Source organism: Cheilinus undulatus, linkage group 14 (assembly GCF_018320785.1).
Source record: "Cheilinus undulatus linkage group 14, ASM1832078v1, whole genome shotgun sequence".
NCBI lineage: Eukaryota > Metazoa > Chordata > Actinopteri > Labriformes > Labridae > Cheilinus > Cheilinus undulatus.
This window is the reverse complement of record NC_054878.1, coordinates 37,924,359-37,946,520: the sequence shown is the minus strand read 5'-3', so window position 1 is coordinate 37,946,520 and position 22,162 is coordinate 37,924,359. Positions and strand designations below refer to the sequence as shown.

The following is a 22,162-nucleotide window of genomic DNA, read 5'->3' as shown; positions in this document are numbered from 1 at the left end:
GTTACATCTACACTCACTGTAGTGGAGATACATTCATACAGTTTGATTATATATCAGCCTACTTATTCCCTGTGTGCATCTGATATCAAAAAGACATTTTAAATATAGTTAAACATGTCATATTCAAACATAAAGCAATAAAATAGTCTCTGCATATGTATCTTTGTTGCTCAGGAAATTCAAGAAACTGATCTTATCCATACCTGCTGCTTTAACTCAACCTTCCAGCACCTAAATCTACATTTAATATGCTTTCAACAGCCTGCCTGTGATAGGAAGTAGGATATATGTGAATTTGAGGCAGACAGTATTTTCCACAGGCTTCATGAAATGTAAAATCAGACGCCAAAGTTGTCAGATATCAAAATGATTACATGTTTTTATGATATAACAGTTGACAGTACTTGCGAAGAAGCGAGAAGCCCCATGCTGTAGTTTGTTTTTGATTTTAAGAGAGGATTTTGGATCAAGATGTTCTAATGAGTAAAAGCCTGAAGCGATGAAAAAGCTCTTCTTCTGCTTCCTTTGACAAAACCTGAACATGATTAATAAATACCAGGCAGCAGAGAGGGAAGTGTATTATTTTAGATATGGGTTAAGACCATTTTCCTTTCTGGTAAAAAACTTAAGACTGCCTAATCAAAAAATGTTTAAAAATTCTTATAAGAGCTGTTTCACATTGTGTAGGTTTAATTGTTTTAGCATGAGATTTGGCCAGTAACACATTACAGTAAGGTACTCATGAGTGGCATTGTTGACGTAACTAGCAAACTGGTAAACAAGCTGTAGCCATTCATTCCTTGGTGAACTACCTCATAGATATACTTTTCCCTGGTGTAAGTACTAGCTAGCTAGTGCTAGCTGTAAGTAACTATTTTTCCCCTGGTGAACTGGCTGTAAGTAACTCTTTCTTTCTCTGATTAACTAGCTGTAAGTAACTTTTTCTTTCTCTGGTTAACTAGCAGTTAGTGACTCTTTATTTCCCTGGTTAACTAGCAGTTAGTCACTCGTTATTTCTCTGGTTAACTAGCTGTTAGTAACTCTTTCTTTCCCTGGTACTAGCTGATAGTAACTCTGTCTTTCCCTGGTTAACTAGCTGTTTGTAACTCTTTCTTTCTCTGGTTAACTAGCTGTAAGCTATTCTGTCTTTCCCTGGTTAACTAGTGGTTAGTTATTCTGTCTTTCCCTGGTTCACTACCTGTTTGTAACTCTTTCTTTCTCTGGTTAACTAGCTGTAAGCTATTCTGTCTTTCCCTGGTTAACTAGCGGTTAGTTATTCTGTCTTTCCCTGGTTAACTAGCTGTTAGTAACTCTTTCTTTCTATGGTTAACTAGCTGATAGTTATTCTGTCTTTCACTGGTTAACTAGCCATTAGTTATTCTTTTCCTGGTTAACTAGCTGTTTGTAACTCTGTCTTTCCCTGGTTAACTAGCTGTTAGTCACTCGTTATTTCTCTGGTTAACTAGCTGTTAGTAACTCTTTCTTTCCCTGGTACTAGCTGATAGTAACTCTGTCTTTCCCTTGTTAACTAGCTTTTAGTTATTTTGTCTTTCCCTGGTTAACTGATAGTCACTCTGTCTTTCTCTGGCTAACTAGCTGTAAGTAACTCTTTCTTTCCCTGGTTAACTAGCTTTTAGTTATTCTGTCTTTCCCTGGTTAACTGATAGTCACTCTGTCTTTCTCTGGCTAACTAGCTGTTAGTAACTCTTTCTTTCCCTGGTTAACTAGCTGTTAGTAATTCTGTCTTTTCCTGATTCACTAGCTGTTAGTAACTCTGTCTTTCCCTGTTTAACTAGCTGTTAGTAACTCTGTCTTTCTCTGGTTAATTAGCTTTAGTAACTCTTTCTTTCTCTGGTTAACTAGCTGTTAGTAACTCTGTCTTTCCCTGGTTAACTAGCTGTTAGTAACTCTGTCTTTCCCTGGTTAACTAGCTGTTAGTAACTTGTTCTTTCCCTGGTTAACTAGCTGTTAGTAACTCTGTCTTTCCCTGGTTAACTAGCTGTTTGTAACTCTGTCTTTCCCTGGTTAACTAGCTGTTAGTAACTCTGTCTTTCCCTGGTTAACTAGCTGTTAGTAACTCTCTCTTTCCCTGGTTAACTAGCTGTTTGTAACTCTGTCTTTCCCTGGTTAACTAGCTGTTTGTAACTCTGTCTTTCCCTGGTTAACTAGCTGTTAGTAACTCTGTCTTTCCCTGGTTAACTAGCTGTTTGTAACTCTTTCTTTCCCTGGTACTAGCTGATAGTAACTCTTTCTTTCCCTGGTTAACTAGCTGTAAGTAACTCTTTCTTTCCCTGTTTAACTAGCTTTAGTTATTCTGTCTTTCCCTGGTTAACTGATAGTCACTCTGTCTTTCTCTGGCTAACTAGCTGTTAATAACTCTTTCTTTCCCTGGTTAACTAGCTTTTAGTTATTCTGTCTTTCCCTGGTTAACTGATAGTCACTCTGTCTTTCTCTGGCTAACTAGCTGTTAGTAACTCTGTCTTTCCCTGGTTAACTAGCTGTTAGTAATTCTGTCTTTCCCTGGTTAACTGATAGTCACTCTGTCTTTCTCTGGCTAACTAGCTGTAAGTAACTCTTTCTTTCCCTGGTTAACTAGCTTTTAGTTATTCTGTCTTTCCCTGGTTAACTGATAGTCACTCTGTCTTTCTCTGGCTAACTAGCTGTTAGTAACTCTTTCTTTCCCTGGTTAACTAGCTGTTAGTTATTCTGTCTTTTCCTGATTCACTAGCTGTTAGTAACTCTGTCTTTCTCTGGTTAATTAGCTTTACTAACTCTTTCTTTCTCTGGTTAACTAGCTGTTAGTAACTCTGTCTTTCCCTGGTTAACTAGCTGTTAGTAACTCTGTCTTTCCCTGGTTAACTAGCTGTTAGTAACTCTGTCTTTCCCTGGTTAACTAGCTGTTAGTAACTCTGTCTTTCCCTGGTTAACTAGCTGTTAGTAACTCTGTCTTTCCCTGGTTAACTAGCTGTTTGTAACTCTGTCTTTCCCTGGTTAACTAGCTGTTAGTAACTCTGTCTTTCCCTGGCTTACTAGCTGTTAGTAACTGTCTTTCCCTGGTTACTCTCAAACAGTGTGAAATTAGTCTCAAATGGCCACCATGATTTCTTCACTTTGATTTTTTGGGACCAAAAACCCAGAACTTTAAAACTAGAAATTATAAAAAATTTTTTAAAAGGAGTATAGCCTCACGTTTCAGACTAAAAAAGAATTGCTAATTAGTCATTCTTGATAAATGATAGCTGATTAAGAAATGTTGACAGAAACTATCAGTTCTATGACAAATTGGATAAGTGAATAAATGTTTCAGCCCTGAAGCAAAATGTCAGAGCAAGTTTGGTTGCAGTGCACATGAGTTGTAATTGTTTTTGTGTTTTAATGGGGCACATCTGCTCTGATCCTTTATTACACAATTGAATAGAACAATTGTTTTCATGTGCCCTTAAATATCTACGTTTTCAAGAAAGTAAAGTGGTGTTTTTTCAGTTTTGCATTCCTGTAAATGGTTAGTGTCTGGGCTGTCTGTTTTAATTCTCTAAACAAACAAATTGAAAGTAAGAATTAATGATGTGCTTTTTTCCATTGCTAAACTGAGATGACATAAATGGTAAACATACTGCCAGCTAAAAGGATAATTCATAACACCCTGATCAATTAAGGCAAAATGTGCTTTACTGTCTGCTCAGTCTCGAGGTGGTATTTATGTATTTCTACAGTAATGTTCTTTGCCTTTTGAAAAGCATCCCTCGACCCTCTCAGTGTCTAGTGACCCCCAGTTTGGGAACCACTGATGTAGAGGTCAGCGTTGGTGCCTCACAGGAAGAAGGTTCCTGGTTCGAACCCTGGTTAGATGGGAGTCTGGTCGCTATTCTCTCTGTGCCTGCGACATTTCTCAGGCTCTCCAGCTTTGTTAGGTTGATTGGTGGCTGTAAATTGCCTGTAGGTTTGAGTGTGAGCATGCCCGGTTGTTTGTCCCTATATGTCAGCCCTGTGATTGACTGGTGACCACCCCATGACGAAAAACCCATCCAGCCCCCATGACCCCAAACCCGATAAGTGGTGTTGAAAACACTCCTAAACACTCCTTTGTGCAGTGTGCTCTTACCTGGCAAAAGATGGAGCCAGTGATAGCCAGGGCCGACCCGGGACCCCTGAAATCTGGTTGCCCAACCTAAAATCCTTAACAATGATTGGCTACTTGCCTTGTCAGCCATAAATGTAATCAGTTTAGGCCTTTTCGCTAAAGCTTATTAAATCTCTAAGCATATTTTAACCTACATTGAACTGGTTTTACTAACTTTGATACACTATAGATGGGGGATATCAAAGTGTGATTTGTGTTTTTTTGGTGTGGCCCTCAGTGAAAGAAGGTCTGGACCCTCTTTGCTCTAAGTCAGACTACACTGGTGTGACAGTGCGGCTCATTAAAATAATAAATCTAAAAGTTAAGATCATGAAGGACATTTGATTCCAAATCAAGTCAGCTGTGGGAAATGCTTCCAATGTGGACATGAAAAATGTTTTTGAATGTAAAATTATTGAAATGTGAACATGTGATCTGTTGGACTGACAGCCTTGGTTAAAGCCCACTAAGCGTGTCCCCATGTCTTCTTTTAGACATTTTGTGTTTCATCATAAATGGTTCATTTTTGTCTCTGCATCATAAACTATTGACTGCATGTGTGAATATTTGGGTGAAAACACCATCTGTCAAAACCCAGACCAAACAAAACCAGCAAGACTGGGACTGTATAATGGAATTCTGCACCCATGTCTCTTTAGCACCGTTCAATTTTCCACCTGAGGCTTTTCCTGCATCGATTCAGGGTGACAAACCAGCACAGGCAGGCTCGACTCTAAATGCATCCTGTCTGATTTCTGTTATTTTTGTGTTGTGCGGCGAACGTGACCTCCTTTTAAATGACTGGAATATTAAAGAGCAAACAGAAGCTACAGAGCCCGGATGGAGACGCCGGCAGGCAGCTGCTACGCTCTCTGTTTTATCATCAGACATTTTCTCTTTTTTTCCTGAAATATAAATAAGCAGAAGAGCTGACAGAAGTCGCTCAAACTGAAAGAAAACACACACAAAGGAGGCGTTTGAACTTTTCTGTAGGTAACGGCTTGTTTCACAACATTAGAGAGGAACTGCGACTTTGTTTAATTTTAACTCTGTGAACTCGTATGGATAATTCACACCTGCTGCCTTTGATCGATCCTGCCTCTCTTCTAATGTCTGTTTAATCTTTTGCCTTCTTCTATATGTGTGAGTGTTTGTGCAATTCATCTCCAAACCAGAGTCAATACTAGAACACGTAGCAACTGTCTTTATTGAACACCAGCATTTTAGAAGGTAGGGATTTAACATATATATAGTTGAAAGCCTACAAGAAAAGTAATTTAAATATTTATATATATCTTTACAAATGTTCATGAGCAGCTCGGAGAGCTTGTGTCGGCTAAACTTGCGATCCAGGGGGGAGGAGGGGAGTGTACAAAGATAGACATGCACAAGGAAGAGGAACGACGGCGACCGCGGAGTCACCTTTTACAAAATGGCTGAGTTGGACCCTTCTCTCTCTCTCTCTCTAGCACTCACACACACATTAACACACACCACAGAGTCGCCTATAACCCCAGGCAGTGGTGTCACATCCAGAAACTTCAGTTGAAATACACACTTTGCTATGGCACTGATTGTTCAGCATACAAATCAAAATAAAGTCTGCTTGGTGGAGTTGAATGGCTTCCACAGGTACAGGGGGGTTCTTCATTGATCTCTATGTGTATTGTAGCTGCAGCAATTAATTAACTGTTGATCAACTGATTGATGATATTTTGATAATCATTTGGATAATTTTGCCATTAAAAATGATCAATCATTTACTAACAGCTGCTCTTCAATGCCATTTCATAAATTAAAACTCTTTGATCTGTCATTTTTTTAAAAAGCAGTTAAAAAACTACTTTGATGTCTGAGAAATCGTGGGAACTTTCAAAACAATTTAAACAATTCACTAATCATAAGAAATAATCAGCAGGTTTATCAATAACAGTAACAGTTATTAATTGTTTGCTGGTTGTTTACAAGTTTGTTCACGATAAAGCTTTTTTCCCTGTTAATAAACAATATTATTGATTACTTTTGGGTACAAAAAAACTCTTAACTCAGTCTTCATCAGATAATTAATTTGTTTGTTTTTAATAAACAAAGTCTGTTGGTGTTTGTTGGGGAAAAAAAAAGAATTTACTTTAATCTCTGAACTGTAAGACATTCTCACAACTTTACGACATTTCATGGACTTGTTTTATTTATCATAATTGAAAAAATAACAGAATTGGTTTTATGTTTTCATCATTTTGTTGATTTTGGATCAAAAATTTCAATGTTCATCAAAGAATTTACTTTGAACCAAGTCTTTTGATGTTTGAATTGTTTTCATCTCCGAGAAATTGTAAGACTTTCTCACAACTTTATTAACTTTTGTTTACTTTGTTTTTTTTTTTAAATCATTTTTAAAAACAAGCGGTTAATCAATCAGGAATCATTAGCTGCTACTGAAGAGTGTTTTGAAAGTGTAAATGAATGTGTAAAGGGTTCAGTCAGAGCATTTCTAATCTTTTTTTGTTATGATTAAACATTTTGTTAGTTTTTGGATCAAAACTTTTTCAAGTGCTTCTTCATCAAAGAATTTAACTTTCGACAAAGTCTTTTGATGTTTGACAAAAATAATCAAAAAATTCCATTTATTCCATCAGAAATTGAGAGATTTTTTTTGCAACTTTCTGTGTATTGACTTGACAGCTTATTTATCCAAATAAAAACAATCAACAGATCAATCAAGAATGTACATGTAAGCATAAGCTGCAGCTTTAGTGGTTCAGAAACCATTCTAAACTATTTTGTTATTGATAAATCCTTTTTGACGATTTTTGGAGGAAATATTCTGATTGCAGCTTCATCAAAAACAATTTGCTATTTTTGAAAATAAAGTATTAAAATGAAATTTTAAAATAAAGTTTTTGCATCTGTTCATTGGACAAGATAAAAAATAAACTGCAATCTTAGGGAAATTGTGAGACTTTTCACAACTTTCTGAACTTTTGTTGACCTAGCAACTAATTTAACAATATTAAACAATCAGTACATGTGTTTATGCTTGTATAAAGATTTCAGCTTGAATATTTTTAACCATTTTATCATTTTTCAGTGACATTTGTAGAAAACTTTTACTGGTTGCAGCATCATTAATGAAACAATTTAATTAACAAAGCTTTTTTATGTTCTTAGAAATTGTGAGACTTTCTCAAAACTTCTCAACTTTTTTGTAAAAGGTAATTTATCAATATTAAAAAGAATTTTCCCATCAATGGGGAGTAAAAGAATTCAATGACAGCTGCAGCTTTAGCATATTTAAGTGCACATGCATGTAGAAAGTGTTTTTCAAAACTACTCTAATTTTAGTTTAAGATTTTGGTGACTTTTGAAGAAAAATACAGCCTCATCAAATAAGGTATTTCCTATTTTTCATCATTCTATTATTAATTGTCTTTTTAATTTATATATCTAAGAGGCATAATGACAATCTAATTCATTGTAAAATCAATAAACAATAAACATGTTAATGATGAAGGGCTACATGGCATCAATTTGAGTGAACCTGCAAGAAAAACATCTCTAATTGCAGCTTCATCAGGAGGAAAAAATGCATCTTTTGTCTTTTAATTTAATACAGTCTTTTGATCTGTTGGTTTGGAAAAAAATAAGTTTTAACTTTGATCTATTGAAAAAATGACTCTTAAAATACCTTTTCAGGCATTTTTTAGACAAATAGAATACTTGATTATACAAGTTCTTCATTGTCTGTAAAGCAAAAACTCATGATAATCCAGAACACGTAGTGCAATAAATCAGAGCATTATTTCCAAAATAAATCTCATAAATGGTAAAAAAATAATAATAATAATTTTGGTTTAGCTGACCAAAACAAGGCTTTGTTGGGTCTTTGTAGAGATTGATCTAAATACTAATAATAAATAGTGATAAATAATAATAAATAGATGAGTCTGATTTTCATAGGACTAAACTGTGTTCAAGCTTTTGTATTTTTGCTGCAAAGCCACACCAGACAAAGGTGTTTGTGAGGTTTTGGTTTGTGTTTTGTTGTTTTGGCAGTAGACCCCCCCCTGTCCTGGAAAACTGTGATGTCAGCATGTCTGCATTTAATTCCTCTTTAGAGAAATAATAAATAACGTGATGAAAGTCCTGGATGAGTCCCAGCTGACTCCACAGAGAGGCTCCTCCTCACTCATGATCGTACAGCCCGCTCATCACTCGCACATCTGGATGTCTTGTTTGGGACACTTCAGGTTGGGGTAAATTTTTAAAAATAAGATAAATAAATAAACAATAAATATGAACTGTCCCAAAGAAGAAAATATGACACACACACTCATGAACACACACGCACACACTGGTAAATGCAGCGCTCCAAGGCACAGGGACCGGCTGTGGGGGGGCTACTCAGTCTTTTCTGTTTTCCCGTCTTTGCTCTGGGGCTCGGCTGTTTTCCGGAGCTGCGTCTTTTCCGAGCTGTTGTTGATCTGTTGGTCGTTGGGTCCGCTCGTTTTCCCGCTCGAGTTCTTGTCCAGATAGTTGAGCATCTCGCTCAGGACCGTCTGGAAGGTGCTGAGAGCTGCGCAGACTGCCGGCGTGCCGAACCCGTGAGTGATCAGACTGTGAGGGAGAGAAAAATCCGGAAAATGAGACACGTTTGAGAGAAACCAGTGGTACAGTTTGGGCTCTCTCCTTTTTCTTCTCTCGGATTTTTCACCTGCAGAGAAACTTTCCTCGCTCTGCATTATGGAGCTTCTAATCCTCCTAAAAGACCCTCTTTAGTCAGGATTTACCACGCCAAAGCAGAGTTGTTAAGACCTGTGATGATCTAAATGCTGCTTCTACAGTCATTTACAGGGAAATACTGGGCCAGCTAAGTCAAGCCTAGGCTTTAATCTCATCATGATAAACACAAACCAAGATTAGCAGAAAATTATGATCTAATTATTTAAAGGATAAGAAATATCAGCCGCTTTATTGTTATATTTCACTCTTTAAACCGCTGTTAAAGCAAGAAAGCTAAATAAACCCCTCTTCTGGGTACAGTATTGTGGCTTCTCTTCCTCTAATGAGGAAATATTTCAGGTTTTACACATTTGACAACTTAATATTGAATCAGATGGTAAATTCATCAATAAAAATCACATTTGATTCTTAGTAATCCCCCAGAGGAGCCATATGAGTCCTTGACATCTGATTTAATTATTCAAAGCAATCACTAGTCACAATTAGCGATGCTTTATTTAACGATCGATCGAGTTAAAGAACCACTGCTCCAAAAAGTAAATTAAGCCTCTTGTAGCGCTGTCCAGATTACAAATGACAACTATTACGCCCTCGATGTTGGGCTAACTGTTTCTCACGATGCATTCAAAGAAGTGTACTACCGAGTGAACTGGCCATGCAGTGTGTACCATCATGCATTGCAGTGACGAGCTTTGGCAGGTGGGACTCTGCGACCACATTGAGAAGAATTTTTACCAAAATCTAGAGACTGTTTACTAAAGAATAGAGAGGATTTGAATGGAAGTTTTTTATTATGAAGGCAATCACAACACCATAGTCAGAGGCGGGCTTTGGCCCTGGAGCCCTGGACTACTAGGGGCCTCCTTTCTCCTGCAACAGCCTGTGTTCTGGTCATTTAGAATTTTAAGGGGTTAACACACTCATTAAAAGCTTGAAAGAGAAAGTCAACCTGGTCACGTTACCGTGGCATGAAAGCTCTAAATAATACAAATTAGTTTTTGTGTGAATTCGGGTTTTTTTTGTGTTCTATTCAAAGAAGACTAAAAACAAGTCATTTGGTGTAACAGTTATTTTAAAAAAACATTTTATAATAGATATACAAATATTTTTGAAAATCAAATATATTTGGACCCTTTTCAAAAGGGTTTTCGTTGGTAAATTTTGATCAATAAAAGAAGTAAAAATCCAAAATGGAACAATATTTTGAGTAAATGGTCATTGAAATAAACATGCATTAGCTCTGATGACATCTGGTTACTACATGTGCATTAAGGGTCTCCAAATGGACATTTTAAAATCTGCCTGGACATTTCTGTACAAGAACATTCCTAAACCATCATTTATTGCTGTATTTTAAATCAAGTAGGGCTTTCTTTGATAGATAAAAATGTTAAAAAGTGGAGAACAATGGATTGTCTGTGTTTACCTTGGACCCCAAAATTGCTAAATCTGCCTCTGAATGGGTTTAACATATCTCATTATTTTATTAAAAATCAAGCTATTTCAGATGTATTTATAATCTGAATTATCTTTAATTTCAGACCAAAAGCACAGTTTTAATTTAGTTGACTAAAACAACGACTAAAAATATCAGTCGACTAACATTTTTCCTGGAAACTCTGACCAAAGTAAGTTTAGTTTTCATCAAGGAGACTAAAACAAGACTAAAATGTTAGTGCTGGAGTGCTGGACGATCAAAATTCATGGTGTTTCTCCACTGTGGATACAAATGTTAGTATTTCCCTCAGTATACTTGAAATCAGTTATCAAGTATTGACTGTGCATTGATTTAAGTGTTTTACAGCTGGACTAAAGTGTCTCTGAGCTTTCGTCAACCACAAGGGAAGGGTAAAAATGACTAAAATGTGACTAAAACTAAAAGGCATTTAAATCTAAAAACTAAAACTGAGAAATTTAAAATGGCACCAAAAATTAACATTGGTCCAATAAAATATTAGATAGTAGTGATATAAATGACATTTATATCACTGATCCATGTCTGGCATTGCTGCATGTTTTAATCGTGCTACAGCTGTGACATCATCAGCTTCGAGGGCGATGGTGAGTCGTGATTTGTCATTTGTATGAGTCAGCTTTTTAATGTACCAATGATTTACCCTCTTTTAGTTGCTAATTCATAACAGTGCGGGATTTTTTAATCCTCTCCACTCCACCACTGACAGTCAAATATTTGTTATTTATGCACTGATTATTCTTCATTTCCTTATATTGAATGTTTTGCGATAAATAGGAAACAAAACCATAAATGTTTTTTAATTTAAGTCCTAGAATCATTTAAACACACAAGATTTAACTTTCTACCTCAACTTATCATTCATTTTGTATGATGTACACAGCTGGTGTCATGGTTCTTTGGGAGACTTTAAGCTTTCTGGGATATCATTGATATGGTCAGAGTATGTTTAAAGAGTGTGTCTGCTCCAAACATAATATATGCTGTACTTTTCCACTCTACAAAGGCTACCTAATCATGTTGATGTCTCTTAAAACTATTTTTCTGTACATAAATGAGAACTATGGAGACAAATAGTTTGACTCTTCAGTCATGGTTGTTTCCTCTGGTGGGCCACAGAAGGTTTCAGGTTTGTGGAACGCTGATGTAGACACAGTTTTCAGGGATTTTTTTAAGCACTGTTTTTATCTGCACCTCCAAAGGTGACATTATGCCTTTAAGCGCGTTAGGTCAGGTTATGTCATAAGTTTAATGTTTTACCAAATTAAGACAAAATGTAGTTACAAGGTTTTGGACCAGCAGCAATGGACAAAGGATTTCTGAGGTTTAGCCTCTAAACAGACAGATACTGGAGGTTAACGTATAGAAATAGAGATAGAAGGTTTTTTCTCAACAGTGTATGTAAATGAAGAGCTGGAGAGTTGTTTGGGAACCAGAAAAGCTGGATAGCTGACAGTGTTTTCTTTTTTCTTCTTTATATATTTTTTAGTTAGTCTGTTGTGTTGTGGAGCTTACTATGAAGTTCAACACAGAAAAACTCCCTATGACTGGCATTGAGCCCAAACCTCATACCTCCATTTTTCATGATTTTTTTTTTTTTTCATAAATCAGTGGTACCGGTCACCCTTTACATCTGTCGGGGTGTTTGACAAATTTTAAACCAATAAAAGCTGTTTAAAAAATGCCGACTATGACCATTCAGTGTTAGTTGAAGAGATAGAAGATTTTATCCATTCCCTGAAAACTGGTGATTTTGCAGATAGGAGGTGTTGGCCTGATGACAGCGCTATCCAGAGTGGGGAGTTGTGAATGAGTGATTTCAGACAGCCATCTTTAAAATTACTTTTACCCACGATGTTGGAGTGCAGATGGTCTAGTGATTTAAGGCACGCCCCATGTTTGCGAGCCCGGGTTCGAATGCAGCCTGTGGCTCTTTCCTGTATGTCTCTCCCCACTCTCTCGTCCCTGTTTCTGACTCTATCCACTGTCCTCCTCATTCAATAAAGGCACAAAAAGCCCAAAATAAATCTTTGATTTTACCCACAATCCCGCACTAGCTCACATCACATCAGTATCAACACATTACAGGTATTAACCGCAGCGATGTAAACATGAATATATCAGATGTCAAACTTAGCCTAGATAAGGATACAATTGAGCGATGATAGTAAAGTCACACTTCCTCTGGGGTTTGTTGTTCTCAGCTCTGTGTTCACCCTTCCTCAGCATTTAGATGGACAAAAATGTTTCAAACATGCTTTTTTTCACATGAATTCCTCCCCCGTGACCCTAAAGACACTCCCTAGCTCTCTCAGAGCTTAGGGTTAGGGCAGACTTTCCCAAACCAAATACCTTGTTTGGGCCGAAATACTTCCAACAAATACAAATGGAATCAACCTTGGGCTGAATATCTGAGCGAGGATTAATCTCATGAGTGGCTAAACTCGACTGGAAAACTGGGGCAGATCATCAGTGTGACGTTTACTGGACATGTACTGCTCTAAAAATGACATATGGATGCAGGATTTCAACAAATAAAAGTTACATAAAAGATAAATGACCCAGAAATCTGTGCCATTAGTGATACTCGATTGCAATCCTTATCATGCAGTTTACTGCAGCTATACGTGTGGTCAGCTTGGCCTTTCTCCTACCAGATGGAGGCTTCTAAATCTGTCATATCTGTTGTTCTGCAGCCGGCTCATGTCCTATTTGTCTACAGTTTTCTCCCTTTGGAGATTTTGATGAAACTTTGTCTATTCTGCAAAGAATGACACTATAAATGTGACATTTGTGCTAACAAGCCGCCTCCTCGCCTCCTCCTCCTCCTTGTTTGTCGTTTGTGCCAAATAACAATCTGCACAGCTGCATCTTTTTGGAAAATGGCAGCGCGTTAGGAGCCAAAATGAAGCACAGCAGTTCTAATTCTATACAGAGGTGCTATTTAAGGAGCATCTTTAGTCATTGTGTACAGAGAGAGCATAGTGTGTTACCTGAAGTGTGTGAGGTGTCTCTGGATGTCCAGGTCCAGGATGGGGGTGGGTCTGGAGGAGCCCAGAGGAGAGCGGTCTTGGCTCAATAAGTCCTGGAACTCCTTACAGATTTGCCTGATGGACAGAAGGAGGGAGGGAAGGAGGGTTTACCATCTGTCTCCTACACAACCGGCACAGTTTGGGCCTGTTTTTTTCACACTCATCGAGTTCATTTTGGATCAGCACACAAATTAAATCCTCCCTGGAAACACTTGAGAAAAATAGCGCATGCAGGAGTGGGATGAGTTCAGTGTCAATCCAAATGAAGAAGTAAGTGCTGACAATATGATTAGAAACTCTGCAAAATACTGAGTCAGTGGAGGTTTTCTGCAGAGGTCCAGGCTGTCTTTTTGTATCTTAGCCAATGTTGAAATCATTGTTAGGAAAAATACATTATTGAAAAAGAAAGTCAACTTATTTGGAAAAGAGCAGGAGCTAGTGCTTGTTAGAATCTGCTGTTAAAAGAGCTCACAGTTTAGAATAAAAATATGTGAGCAAAGTCTCTTAAAAATCAGATAAAATAGAATCTCTGTGCATGAAAAGTGTGCAGTGGGAGGTTGTTCGTCTTCATAATACTTCTCTCAAAGTTTTCCTTGTTCCTTTTTAACATAATGTTCTTCTTGTTAACCAAACTTCCCCTCAGCATCAGTTAAATTTTCCTCCATTTTCAGCCTCTCATAGATACTCGATACCAGCTTGCTGTGAAGCTTTCTTGTTGTTGAACATGCTGCTCGGAGCGCTGTTTATCAAAGCATTGCTTCTAAAGTGATCAATTTTTATCTGGGCTGTGTTGCAGCTGTGAGATTGATCGAGATATTCACCTGCACCTATAGGCCTGCAGACAAACAACAACTTAAGTCTGGACCTTTTTCACATGATGGGCACATAACTGCAGAGAGATGGAGACATTTAGATCAGGGAGTTTGGGAAATAAAAGTCTATGATGCAGAGTAGTCACAGTGTTTTTAACTGTTCCTGCAGACCCTTTTCAGGAAGTCTACTGAAAATTTCAAGAGAGTTTTCAAGTTGGCTGAACACAAATACTCATTTTTCTGGACTATTTCCTGTAAGCCTCCTTGTGAGACCTCCATAAGAGTCGAGATGAGCTGAAGTGTGAACACAGCAGGAAATAGTCAGGAAAATTCACTGTGAGCAACCGGGCAGGCTGGTGGTAGGATTGATACACTGTAGAACATAGAACAGAAGTTGTACAGCTGCATAGGATGCAGCTCATTTATTGGGGGGGCCACAGAGAGAAGCAAGGTTGAAACTGTCTTCCTGGGGGATGGTTTCCTCTACGCATAGTTTTAGAAGAGCTGTGTAGCTCTCATAGTATTCCTGCTGTTTTAGTGGTAATCAGGACGTTGTCTGACGGTATTCAAAAGGAAAAATTCCTCGAAGTTCATGATTCTCTTCGTGGTTCTGCTCCCACTATGGGAGTGTCTGGAGTCATATGACCAAAACATCAAACATGCCAGAAATCCATACGACCAGTCAGGAGCTGCTGGTTGGGCTGTGATCAGGTCGTAATCGGCTGTCGTATCCCCCTGTACACAGCCGACTACAACCTGATCTGACTGAAAGTCGATGCAACTTCCAAGTGAGCCATGCCACAGTGAATGCCCAGCTCTAGTGATTCCCAGAAGTAGTCTGTTTTACATTTGTTGTCGACCCCACCTCGGCCCCCTCCATAGGCACTTCTAAAGCATTTCACTATTTCTGTATTTCCTCCTGTCTAGGGGATGAAGAATATTCATACCCTACATTTAATTAAGCATGAAATTTGTTTCAACTTGTTGCTGCTTCTCACTGTTTGCTTCCTCTTCAAGACGCATTCTTCACTCATATGCAACAGAAACCAGATTAAACCGTTTACATGCACTGAAAAACTGGATGATTGGGCAAAAAGCTAAATCAGATTTTTCATAATTTCATAATTAGAGATGCTCCAATTGTGAAAATTGAGTGATCATGACTTCTTTTGGTGTAAAATTTGAAAACATTTTCTCCTAGGTTTGAACATCAGAGTTCTTTTGACCAGTTTGAATATTATTTTTATTCAGTGGATAGGTGCACTAAATGCAAATAAGTCCTGGCAACTGTTCATGCCCTCATTGTTTGAGTGTCCGTCAAAAGGGCCAACATCAGCTGATACAGATGTTTTGACGATTATCTGCAGAAGCATTTTATTTGACCAATAATCGTCCCAAATCAATTAATTCAAAAGTGTGCTACACTGGCTACATTGCAAGGTGCGTCTTCCCTTCTGGCTTTGTGTTTTGCTCTCTACATTCTCACCTAATGTCCTGCCCACAACACTATCTGACTAACATGATGTCACACGACTACCAGCCAGTCAGAACTGAGGCCTGGGTGCCACTGACACAGGGAGTGTATGTCATCACTTCTATGTCCTTGTGCTACTCTGTGCTGTTTCTCATGGTAACAGAGCTAATGGTAAATTCTCTATTTACCTGTTTTAACATGCAGTATTACTTTTGCCACATTTTTTTTATCATAACAAATGCATATTGATTCCAAACATCGGTTATTGGCCACATCCCCTACTAATAATCGGTATTGATATTAGCCCTGAAAAAACAATATCAGCCGACCTTTAATCCCTGGTAATGATGCCATTAATCTGATTAGGAATACTGGGTAATGCTGTTTAAATGACTACTTGAGTAATCAGATAACTCCAGCAATAGGACAAATATTGGTTTATAAGTGTGGATGACAACACACTCGTGTACCCCCAGCCAAACCAACAAGCCACAAGGTTTATATCCTTAACAGTATACACTCTGTTCTCTTTAGATGCAGAATTATCATTTCATGAGGGAGAAAAGCTGTTAAAAAGTGGCGCAAACCTCTGCTCCAGCTTGTGAGGCTATCTATTCCAGCACTTTCTGCACAATGTAGCAGCCGCTTTTAATGCACGGAATAGGTGATGAATTTTCAATCGTATCAGGTCATACGTAGTGTGTGACAGGGGCAGCTGCGGACAATTCAGGTAATAACGGTGTGTGTCTCTGCATTTTATATGGGTATATGGGTTGCATTTCTACATAGGAAGCAGCCAGCTTTTAGTTTTAAAAAATAGGTAGTAAGCGAGCATCTTATACATCAGGTTTCCAAAGTATTTTAACAATTTATACTGGTGTATTCTGAGAAGGAATAAAGGTATTGAAAGTTCATCTTAATGCTGATTTTTATGTAATGGCAAATGTAATTGTAGCACAAAACTCTTCTCACTTCATTTCATGTACCATCTTGGATATGTTGGAAACCTTACACTGTGACATCATACATCATGGCCGACTTTCTGAGAACCTCCCTCTAGTCCGATTGTGGAAAACCTCTGGCTATGAGGAACACGAGTAAAACAGCAACTCAGAATAATGTCAGGGCCAGACTCTCCGGGATTTTTCTAGAAACTGTCAGGAGAGCATGTGCTAGGTTGTGTCTCTGTGCATTTGGTGTGTTTGTGTGAGTTCGCATCCGTACTTTGTAGCCAGAACCATCTTCTTGCGCGCGCTGGTTTCTTTCGGCTCATTGTGCTGCCTCGCCAAATGTTCACCGACCGCCTTGCTAGGAAACTCTGTCTCGCAGGTGTAGCCGAAGTCCCGTGCCAGGTGGAGTGCCTCACCTGAGCACAAAACAAGAAAGAACACTACAGAAACCACACTCAAATGATAAAATATGAAAACTCAGATGAAAAAATAAGGTATAATTAATGTAACCAGGACATAAAGTTCCTTACCTTCCACCAGGGAGGTGAGTAGAGTGACGTTGGCAGCTTTCCTCCGTCCTGCCGGCAGGTTTAGGCCCAGACGGTCTAATTTCTCCCGCAGACACCGGCCTCCGTTCTTAGACTTTGCTCTGTGGAAAAGTAAAATAACTTTTACCTGGCATATTTCACATCACCCACACTTTAAACTTCATTTTAAAGACACAAAACGACCTAATTTCTTAATCGCGTGCCATCATTTTCTCCTTTATTTTAATTAATTGAAGCAAAAGACAAATCTAATCATCCTGCCTCTTTAAAAAAAGGTTTTAATCATGTCTTTAGAGTAAGGATGGAGGGATATAGATTGACTTTGATGTGACAAAGGCATAAAATTAAGCATAATATCAAAGGGTGTAAAATTAAAACATGTCATGTGATTAAATGTTAAATGTGCTTTCTTTCTATGCAGACATGGCTACATGTCCCCCTGAGTTTCCTCTGTCATAGTTTGACTAGTTTACCCAAAGTGAGGAGTTCTATTTTGGAGGAACGAGGGTAAGAACCATGGGCGCTGTCAAATTTTAATCTTTAATGTGAAATTTCGAAAATGCATGCGCTTCATTCCTGTCCAATAAAACCATAGAAATCCTTTTGGGATTTTTTTTTATATAATTACAGAGACACAAAACCCACAGACAAAAACCAAGTGATAACACAGCTCATGTAAGAATAATTCTAATATTTCTGACATGATTTTCACCAGATAAAGATCAATACATCTAATTGAGTTTTTTTTTTCCTTTGTTGATTCCTCCTCTTGTAAACCCAGGCCATATTCTCTCCATGCTCCCTCCCCCTCTCTCTTCCTCCCCCCTTCCCTTTCTCTCCGTCTCATCAATAATACAGCGCTGGCAACTCTTGCTTTCCTCTGCTTCCTCTGATCCCGGCATGCTCTGGCCTGGTCTCGCCTCCCTCTGGCTCCCTGGGCATGGCGGCGCGTGCAGCCCCGGCCCCTCGTTCGCCTACAATAGTCTTTGTGGACGCTATAGTGTACGATACATCCTGTGTTTCATCTGAGGGTTGCAGAGATTCAGGCAATGCTCTTCTATGTTCACCAGACGGAATAGGGCTAAGAAATGACTGCTTTACTTCTGGGTGCTAAATTTAACAATGAAGCCTGGTTGTCTTCCTAATTATTTGGTCAAAAGATGCAAAAATGGAAGAAAAAAATAATAGTAACACTTTACAACAGGGTACCCAAAAACTGGAATAGTTACTAGGTAAAGAATGAGTAACTAAAGAATGAGCAACTATATGCTGGTTACTGTAGAGCTAATGAGTAACTAACTGCTAGTTACCATAGAGTTCATGAGTAACTAACTGCTGGTTACTGTAGAGTTCATGAGTAACTAACTGCTGGTTACCGTAGAGTTCATGAGCAACTAACTGCTGGTTACTGTAGAGTTCATGAGTAACTAACTGCTGGTTACTGTAGAGTTCATGAGTAACTAACTGCTGGTTACTGTAGAGCTCATGAGTAACTAACTGCTGGTTACTGTAGAGTTCATGAGTAACTAACTGCTGGTTACCATAGAGTTCATGAGCAACTAACTGCTGGTTACTGTAGAGTTCATGAGTAACTAACTGCTGGTTACCATAGAATTCATGAGTAACTAACGGCTGGTTACTGTAGAGTTCATGAGTAACTAACTGCTGGTTACCATAGAATTCATGAGTAACTAACTGCTGGTTACTGTAGAGTTCATGAGCAACTAACTGCTAGTTACCATAGAGTTCATAAGTAACTAACTGCTGGTTACCATAGAGTTCATGAGCAACTAACTGCTAGTTACCGTAGAGTTCATGAGTAACTAACTGCTGCTTACTGTAGAGTTCATGAGTAACTAACTGCTGGTTACTGTAGAGCTCAGGAGTAACTAACTGCTGTTTACTGTAGAGTTCATGAGTAACTAACTGCTGGTTACCATAGAGTTCATGAGCAACTAACTGCTGGTTACTGTAGAGTTCATGAGTAACTAACTGCTGGTTACCGTAGAGTTCATGAGCAACTAACTGCTAGTTACCGTAGAGTTCATGAGTAACTAACTGCTGGTTACAGAGTTCATGAGCAACTAACTGCTAGTTACCGTAGAGTTCATGAGTAACTAACTGCTGGTTACCGAGTTCATGAGCAACTAACTGCTAGTTACCATAGAGTTCATGAGTAACTAACTGCTGGTTACCATAGAGTTCATGAGCAACTAACTGCTAGTTACCGTAGAGTTCATGAGTAACTAACTGCTGGTTACCGTAGAGTTCAAGAGCAACTAACTGCTGGTTACCGTAGAGTTCATGAGCAACTAACTGCTAGTTACCGTAGAGTTCATGAGTAACTAACTGCTGGTTACCGTAGAGTTCATGAGCAACTAACTGCTAGTTACCGTAGAGTTCATGAGTAACTAACTGCTGGTTACCGTAGAGTTCATGAGCAACTAACTGCTAGTTACCGTAGAGTTCATGAGTAACTAACTGCTGGTTACCGTAGAGTTCATGAGCAACTAACTGCTAGTTACCGTAGAGTTCATGAGCAACTAACTGCTGGTTACCGTAGAGTTCATGAGCAACTAACTGCTAGTTACCGTAGAGTTCATGAGTAACTAATTGCTGGTTACCGTAGAGTTCATGAGCAACTAACTGCTAGTTACTGTAGAGTTCATGAGTAACTAACTGCTGGTTACCGTAGAGTTCATGAGTAACTAACTGCTAGTTACCATAGAGTTCATGAGTACCTAACTGCTAGTTACCGTAGAGTTCATGAGCAACTAACTGCTAGTTACCGTAGAGTTCATGAGCAACTAACTGCTAGTTACCGTAGATTTCATGAGTAACTAACTGCTGGTTGCTGTAGAGTTCATGAGCAACTAACTGCTAGGTACCATAGAGTTCATGAGTAACTAACTGCTGGTTACCGTAGAGTTCATGAGTAACTAACTGCTGGTTACCATAGAGTTCATGAGCAACTAACTGCTGGTTACTGTAGAGTTCATGAGTAACTAACTGCTGGTTACCGTAGAGTTCATGAGCAACTAACTGCTAGTTACCGTAGAGTTCATGAGTAACTAACTGCTGGTTACCGTAGAGTTCATGAGCAACTAACTGCTAGTTACCGTAGAGTTCATGAGTAACTAACTGCTGGTTACCGTAGAGTTCAAGAGCAACTAACTGCTGGTTACCGTAGAGTTCATGAGCAACTAACTGCTAGTTACCGTAGAGTTCATGAGTAACTAACTGCTGGTTACCGTAGAGTTCATGAGCAACTAACTGCTAGTTACCGTAGAGTTCATGAGTAACTAACTGCTGGTTACCCTAGAGTTCATGAGAAACTACCAGCGAGTTACCGTAGAGTTCATGAGTAACTAACTGCTGGTTACCGTAGAGTTCATGAGCAACTAACTGCTAGTTACCGTAGAGTTCATGAGCAACTAACTGCTGGTTACCGTAGAGTTCATGAGCAACTAACTGCTAGTTACCGTAGAGTTCATGAGTAACTAATTGCTGGTTACCGTAGAGTTCATGAGCAACTAACTGCTAGTTACATTAGAGTTCATGAGTAACTAACTGCGTAGAGTTCATGAGTAACTAACTGCTAGTTACCATAGAGTTCATGAGTACCTAACTGCTAGTTACCGTAGAGTTCATGAGCAACTAACTGCTAGTTACCGTAGAGTTCATGAGCAACTAACTGCTAGTTACCGTAGAGTTCATGAGTAACTAACTGCTGGTTGCTGTAGAGTTCATGAGCAACTAACTGCTAGGTACCATAGAGTTCATGAGTAACTAACTGCTGGTTACCGTAGAGTTCATGAGTAACTAACTGCTAGTTACCATAGAGTTCATGAGTAACTAACTGCTAGTTACCACAGAGTTCATGAGCAACTAACTCCTAATTACCGTAGAGTTCATGAGTAACTAACTGCTGGTTACCGTAGAGTTCATGAGCAACTAACTGCTGGTTACCGTAGAGTTCATGAGTAACTAACTGCTGGTTACCGTAGAGTTCATGAGCAACTAACTGCTGGTTACCGTAGAGTTCATGAGCAACTAACTGCTAGTTACCGTAGAGTTCATGAGTAACTAACTGCTGGTTACCGTAGAGTTCATGAGCAACTAACTGCTAGTTACCGTAGAGTTCATGAGTAACTAACTGCTGGTTACCGTAGAGTTCATGAGCAACTAACTGCTGGTTACCGTAGAGTTCATGAGCAACTAACTGCTAGTTACCGTAGAGTTCATGAGTAACTAACTGCTGGTTACCGTAGAGTTCATGAGCAACTAACTGCTAGTTACCGTAGAGTTCATGAGTAACTAACTGCTGGTTACCGTAGAGTTCATGAGCAACTAACTGCTAGTTACCGTAGAGTTCATGAGCAACTAACTGCTGGTTACCGTAGAGTTCATGAGCAACTAACTGCTAGTTACCTTAGAGTTCATGAGTAACTAATTGCTGGTTACCGTAGAGTTCATGAGCAACTAACTGCTAGTTACTGTAGAGTTCATGAGTAACTAACTGCTGGTTACCGTAGAGTTCATGAGTAACTAACTGCTAGTTACCATAGAGTTCATGAGTACCTAACTACTAGTTACCGTAGAGTTCATGAGCAACTAACTGCTAGTTACCTTAGAGTTCATGAGCAACTAACTGCTAGTTACCGTAGAGTTCATGAGTAACTAACTGCTGGTTGCTGTAGAGTTCATGAGCAACTAACTGCTAGGTACCATAGAGTTCATGAGCAACTAACTGCTAGTTACCATAGAGTTCATGAGTAACTAACTGCTAGTTACCACAGAGTTCATGAGCAACTAACTCCTAATTACCGTAGAGTTCATGAGTAACTAACTGCTGGTTACCGTAGAGTTCATGAGCAACTAACTGCTAGTTACCGTAGAGTTCATGAGTAACTAACTGCTGGTTATCGTAGAGTTCATGAGCAACTAACTGCTAGTTACCGTAGAGTTCATGAGTAACTAACTCCTGGTTTCCGTAGAGTTCATGAGCAACT

At 38.8% G+C, this 22,162-nt stretch overlaps 1 protein-coding gene across 1 annotated transcript in view; it reads right to left on the bottom strand.

Moving 5' to 3' along the window:
• Positions 1-5,356: 5,356 nt before the first annotated feature.
• tfap2d (transcription factor AP-2 delta (activating enhancer binding protein 2 delta)) overlaps positions 5,357-22,162 on the bottom strand; it is a 33,686-nt gene continuing 16,880 nt past the window's right edge. The window contains exons 5-8 of the mRNA XM_041804744.1: positions 17,133-17,251; positions 16,877-17,018; positions 13,328-13,441; positions 5,357-8,734 (exon numbers count right to left, since the gene is read on the bottom strand). Coding sequence (XP_041660678.1) covers positions 8,518-8,734; positions 13,328-13,441; positions 16,877-17,018; positions 17,133-17,251 — 592 coding nt within the window. The 3' untranslated portion in view covers positions 5,357-8,517. The remainder of the gene's footprint in view (positions 8,735-13,327; positions 13,442-16,876; positions 17,019-17,132; positions 17,252-22,162) is intronic.